Source organism: Raphanus sativus, unplaced genomic scaffold (assembly GCF_000801105.2).
Source record: "Raphanus sativus cultivar WK10039 unplaced genomic scaffold, ASM80110v3 Scaffold3957, whole genome shotgun sequence".
NCBI classification, from domain to species: domain Eukaryota; kingdom Viridiplantae; phylum Streptophyta; class Magnoliopsida; order Brassicales; family Brassicaceae; genus Raphanus; species Raphanus sativus.
Window position 1 is genome coordinate 1 of NW_026619261.1, and position 6,290 is coordinate 6,290.

At 36.4% G+C, this 6,290-nt stretch overlaps 1 protein-coding gene across 1 annotated transcript; it reads right to left on the minus strand.

Annotated features, from left to right (window-relative positions):
* Window positions 1-688: 688 nt before the first annotated feature.
* Window positions 689-4,215, minus strand: LOC130507060 (beta-glucosidase 42). The gene is made up of 13 exons (XM_057001771.1): window positions 4,036-4,215; window positions 3,887-3,953; window positions 3,749-3,807; window positions 3,606-3,681; window positions 3,361-3,435; window positions 3,198-3,285; window positions 2,702-2,927; window positions 2,405-2,520; window positions 1,826-2,043; window positions 1,695-1,729; window positions 1,472-1,574; window positions 1,165-1,273; window positions 689-1,052 (listed from the first exon to the last, which is right to left on the minus strand). The coding sequence occupies exons 1-13, from the start codon at window positions 4,138-4,140 to the stop codon at window positions 857-859; spliced, it is 1,473 nt and encodes a 490-aa protein (XP_056857751.1). The 5' UTR covers window positions 4,141-4,215; the 3' UTR covers window positions 689-856.
* Window positions 4,216-6,290: the final 2,075 nt, after the last annotated feature.

Consider the following 6,290-nt stretch of genomic DNA (forward strand, 5'->3'; position numbering starts at 1 on the left):
TATTTATATATTTATTAAATATAGTTTTCTTTGCTAAAATTTTATTAATTAAATATAGTTTATTCCCAAGTTTATTCTCTTGCTTTTTCTCTAAAATATATATTTGCTTTCCAAATTTACAAGACTCTTAACTCACCTCGCGTCAGCTATTAAATCAACACACACATTTACAAGTTTAGCTATTAAATCAACATCCACATTTACAAGTTTATGCTCGCGTCTTCAGTATAGCCATGAATATGTTACAGCCAAATCCATAGCAAGCCACATCTTTTGTATGTGACAATACTAAACAATTTAGTCACGGTCCCTGTGTGGGCAACCTCGTTGCAAATTGGGCTATAACTGTTGTGGCACTTGCATAACATAGTCGTAGCTATTCGCAATGGATTAATTACATATTACATTCACATCGAGCAAAGACCTTTACATTACATATCTTACATTTTAAGTCACAATTATAACACTACTAGCAGACCATCAGTTAAAAATTATATTTGTACCTAATAAATAGTAAAAACTAATATATGTTTTATCAGAAAAAAAAAAGAAGGTATATGGCATTTATTTTGCAACTTTCCATTCAATCAGTATCAACGTATTATGGTTCTCCAGCAAATGCACCCGTTTCTAGTCCTTATAACAATCATATAAACCATCATAAGACAGTTTGTCACTTGTTTGGGTATCTAATGAAGAAGATAAACTTAGTCAGAATATGAGTTTGAAACCAAAAAACAACCCAAGAAATTTGGTTTGTTATGGCTCATAATAATCTATTTGGTACAAATTTATAACAACACAACGCAAATCATGTAAATGTAGTCATAGATTTTGCTTTATTCTTCCTGGTTTTTTAATCCTTTTTACCTTTGTTGTCTTCATCACCTTTCAGGAATTTCATGAACCAATAAGCTGAAGATTTTGGGTGACGGGTCAAACCGTTCTTGTAATCCACATATACCAAACCGAACCTTTTGGTGAACCCTTGCGCCCACTCAAAGTTGTCCAGCAAAGACCATGCAAAGTATCCCTTTATGTCTACTCCGTCTCTGTTTCAATTTTTTTTCAAATTAACAAAACTCAATGTCAACTTGTTGTAAAATGTACATTGACTGGATAAACTTTTAGTAAATATACGAATAAAGAGACACGTAGGCTCACTTGATAGCCTCAGCGACATTGGCAAGGTAACTCTTGAAGTAGGCAACTCTACGCTTATCGTCTAGCATCTCATGCATAGAAGCAGATCCGTCATCTTCATCATCCATGCCTGTCGTGTTGCACCATGTGAACCAAAGCTCAGGACGTATACAAATGAAGTGAGATATAACATAAACTGAGTGTTTACTTAACTTGAGAAACAAATTTCAACTTAACACGAACAACAAAACCTATTCTGCTCTTCTTAAAAGACTATGCACTGTACCATATTAAAATGAACGACAGAGTTACAAGGAAAAGTATATACCATTCTCAGTAATAAATATTGGAGGGTGGTTGTATTTTTTGCTGATGTAATTTAAAGTCTTCCGGATTCCCCAGGGCACAATATAAAGCCAGTCTGAAGCAGCCTGTAATTGTCACAGATTTGTTTAGTTGATTATTGGATCATGCATACTTGCCTTTCGCATAAGTCCTGGAATGTTAATAGAGTCATTACATTGACCGCAGACTAAGAAAAGAGTTCTTACCCTTTCACCTATTGGCTCTCCATCTTCCCATTCAACTGTGCACAGAAAAGAAAAAGAGATGAGTACTGTGAAGGAAGTAAGTAAGAAGATGGGAGTGGTTAAAAAGATATTTCAGTGTTTGCGTTTGTTACCAATCCTTTCCAGTTCTTGTGCTTGGTAAAAGTCACTCTCAGCTTCTTTGTTTGAGACATGAGCAATTAACCTAGAAGTGTAGTGGTTTAGGCCAAGAAAGTCCCATGAGTTCTGAAGCATAAACTCCTTTTCTTCTGGAGTAAACGTAGGAAGATTATCTCCCAGTTTCTGGCGCATACTTGCAGGATAGTCACCATAAAACAAAGGATCTAAGAACCTGCAAAGGATTTCAATTCGTTATTTCAAAGATGTCACGGAAGTAACAATGTTTTACTCTCACTAGCAAAGTTTTATTATAATTTGATATTATGACTTTCTTAAACACAAAGGAGAAAAAGCTTATTTAGATAGCTTGGTTGCTCACTAATTACAACGAGATAATCATGGGAAACATCAGTGTAAGTGAAGTATAGGTTCTAAAATATCTACAATTACAAAATAAAAGATAATTGCACAAAAAGAACTATTCCCAAAAATTAAATCTTAAAAAAAAAACAATCTACCACAGAGACGCCCCATCAGCTATACGATTCTATCTTCATGCTTAAGAATACACTCAATGCACACAGCTTACTTACCAGCCAAGTTGAAAGTCAATTCGCCTACCAGCAGCAACCTTGTCCTCCATTTTCTCTGAATTTGCCTCTGCCCACTCACAATCAACCGACAAACCGATTTGTCCGCCTTGACTTTCCTAGATTAGTATACATATATGCAAACCAAAAAGAACAGTGATTAATAACAAGCAACTGAGATGGATGGATAAAGGCACTAGATCTCAGCAACATTACCCTTGACGCATCTTCCCATAACCAAAGATCCACTATAAAAAACCTAGAATAGACAGTATTCCGAGAATAGGTTAGTGATTATACCTTGTACTTGCTTCTATATATGGAAACGGCAGTTGCATGGGCCAAAACTTGATGATGTGATACCAAATAAGGTTCGACCAAGGGCTTCTCTTTTCTCCCAGGTGCGAATATCCCAATACAGTGTCCATTCACCGAGGTCTGAAGTGGTTCGTTCAGTGTGATCCAGTGCTTCACTCTATCACCAAAACTGGCAAAACAAGCATCTGCATAGAGCCCAAAATAATCCCTGCACATAAGGTAATAGAGTTAAGTGTCAACACAATGAATTCTACAAAAACAGGTGCTGGTTGTATTTTAGCTATAGGAATGCAAGATCTTAGTCTTCTTAAGCATAACAGCTTTCACAATTCACATAGATTTGGACTTAATCAGCTAAACTTAAACTTTCACAAGATATGGATCATACACAAGACAAGATCTACAAAATAAATGTATTTCTGCTTACGCAAGATCATATGTAGAATATCAAAACGGTCTAGTACGATGTACAACTTACACAATTTTCCTATTTGTCCAACCTCCGATTGATTCCTGGAGATGTGAGGGGAGATCCCAATGGTACAGAGTTACAAACGGCTCAATACCTGAAACAGTAAACATGTTGTGAAACGATCATGTACCAAGTTAGGAAAAGGATCGTCTAGAGTAACAGAAAATACCCTTTTCAAGAAGTGAATTGATAATATTATTGTAGAAGGCAACTCCTTCTTCATTGACTTCAGTTCCTAAGCCATCTAGAACAAATGTAAACCAAAGAAAATAAGCCCTTGAACAAACCTAAATATGTTTTTGCAAGGAGCCCTGAAGACAACAAGTACAGACATATTTAATGGCCCCAAGCATAAATGCTAAAAGAAGTCAGAATTTCATGTCTGTAAAAGGAAGTCAATGCCTAAGAGCATACCAGGGAAAATGCGAGACCAAGAAATGGAAAATCTGTAAGCGCTGAATCCTAATGTCCCTATAAGTTCAACGTCCTCCTGCAAAATGATAATGTGAAGAAATAAGGAAACGATAGGAGAAAAAAAGGAGGTCTCTTTTGTTAACCTTATATCTGTGGTAATGATCTACAGCGACATCACCATTACTTGCATCAAGAACTTTTCCTAAATAACAAGGAAAAAAACAGTGTTAATATATAAAGTCTTCGTTGTGATAAGAAGAAGCAAGAAAGAAAGAAGAAACCTTCAAGATGAGTGAACTTGTCCCATATACTTGGCCCTTTTTTACCTTCATTCCAGCCCCCTTCGATCTATAAAATCAATCAATCAATACTTAGGTCAGTGATGACAGCGTAAGGAATCAAAAGATGAAGGCTTTCAGATCGGGGAGACCTGGTAAGCGGAAGTGGCGACGCCGAAGGTGAAAGTGGAGGGGAAACTAGAGCGGTATACATTCGGAGGGACGGCGGGACTAGGCAGGTTAAGCTTCTGCGCCATTTTTCTCGATTAGATTGGGGATCTGGTAGATAGGACGAACACAGCACAAGTGTGACGCAAGAAAGTTGCCAAAAGATGCGGAGACCCTACCCAAGACAACTCTTAACCAAGAAACCGGACTTCCGATCGAACCGAGCCTATTTTGACCCCAATTCAATTTGTTATCCGGTTTTGATTTACCATTGAAATACGGTAGGAAAAACCCGCTCAGGTTGGTGAACCGCTTAGCTCCAGATTAGGCTCGGGCATTCGGGTCCTCAGATCAGGTTCGGGTCGGATCGTCTCGGGTCCGGATCCTTCTGATCATAGAGTTGAGAACCCGATAAGATAATTTGAAAATTTCAGTTTCGGATCGATTCGGGTTGTCTTGGGTTCGGGTCGGATCGGGTAAAGAATATAGGAACCGGTAATATCCGAGTATTCTCGGATCATACAATTTTTCGGGTCGGTTCTCGGGTTTTCGGTTTTCGGGTCGGGTTTCTTTATTTTCGGATCGGGTATACAGTAAAGGGGTCTAAATTACCCTACATACCCGAGAAATTACCCTATATTCCTGTATAAAACCTGCAAAAGGCCTGGGTATTTGGGTCATCGGGTCGGGTTTGGGTCGGATTGTCTCGGTTTCGGGTTCTTCGGGGAAGGGAAGAGATAGAAGTAGGCTGGTTTAAATAGATGCATATCTGGTTTAGGCTTGGTTTAGTGTAATTGATTCGGGTCTAAAATTATCCTATCGGGTATAGGGTACGGTTCGGGTCGGATACTCTACCCGCGGATCCTTTAGCTCAAGACCCAATAGGATAATTTGATCGGGTCGATTCTTACCTGGACCGGGTTTTTTCGGGTCGGGTTTTCGGATCCGAGTAAAATGTACAGGCCTACTCCGGATCAAATCCTCAGACACACTCCTCTCCTCTGCCCAAAATTCTACTTTAATATATTCTCTCTAATTTCTTTTTTAATTTTATTGATTTATTTAAATCATAAAACAGTAAATTTTTTAGCTAATTACAACTATACCAATTAGATTATCCAAACCTGAATCCATGTCTATCCATTAAACTTGGATTCACTTCTAAAAATCCTAAAATCGAATAAATGCTTTCAAGTTTCACTCATTCGTCCATTTTTTCAAATTCGACAGTTATCATTTTTCTCTTCTGCAAGAATTATTCAGTTTCATTCATCAATTTTTATCATCATCAATTGAAATCCTACAAATCCAATTAAAATTGAAACTACTTGAACTTTTTAGTCATGCATCATGTGAGGAGAATTCGTTCGAAGAATCCATTAGTCCTGAATGGAGTTGATCCAAAGAAAGAAAGAAGCCTCAACTTGTAAAAAGAGGAGAGGCCTAAGTGGCCTCGAATCCTCAAGTAACCATCACAAATCAGTTACCTGAAATTCAAAAAAGAGGAAAAAGAGAAGAAAGAGAAGAATCTAAAGATGAAAAGAATGAAAGATAATCCAAAAAATACAAAAGAATATAAGACACAAATTCCAACGATTCAGAAAAAACTGATTATGTCGGAACATGCAACAAACTTGCATGCATCAGTATGTAGTTGAATGGGTAACTATGTAGGAGTTAGTATAACATGAATAAGTTTGATGAAACTTTTTCTTGTATGTCTGACTTAAGTCAGAATCTGATTCGGATGCGCTTCAAAGAAATAGCCTTTCAGCGTGTCAGAAACGCTTTGTCCCACACGACCGTCAAAACCTAAAAATAATAGTAAATAACTTGTTAGAGAAATTTAATATTCAAAACCTAATTATAAAAATAATTAAGGAAAATATGTACCATAAATTTCATAGCGGTCGATCGGGATCCAAAACATCTGATATGTTTAAATTAACTTCCAAACTACTCTCTCAGCTAAGAGGTTCGATTTAATACTTGAGGATCGAATCTGAAGGAGTGTTTTAAGATTTAATTTTCGTTCGTCAATAAAAATAAATTTAATTTGAAATTCTAATTATATTTTATGATAATAAGAATATAAATTAATTAATCTTTTGGAAATAAATCTTATCATGATTCTGAAAAAAATATCTTAGATAATATTTATTTGTAATTTAAATAAAAGTAAAGATACTAAAAGATATGATGATTAAGTTATGTAGAATTTTGATAAACTTTCTTGAGG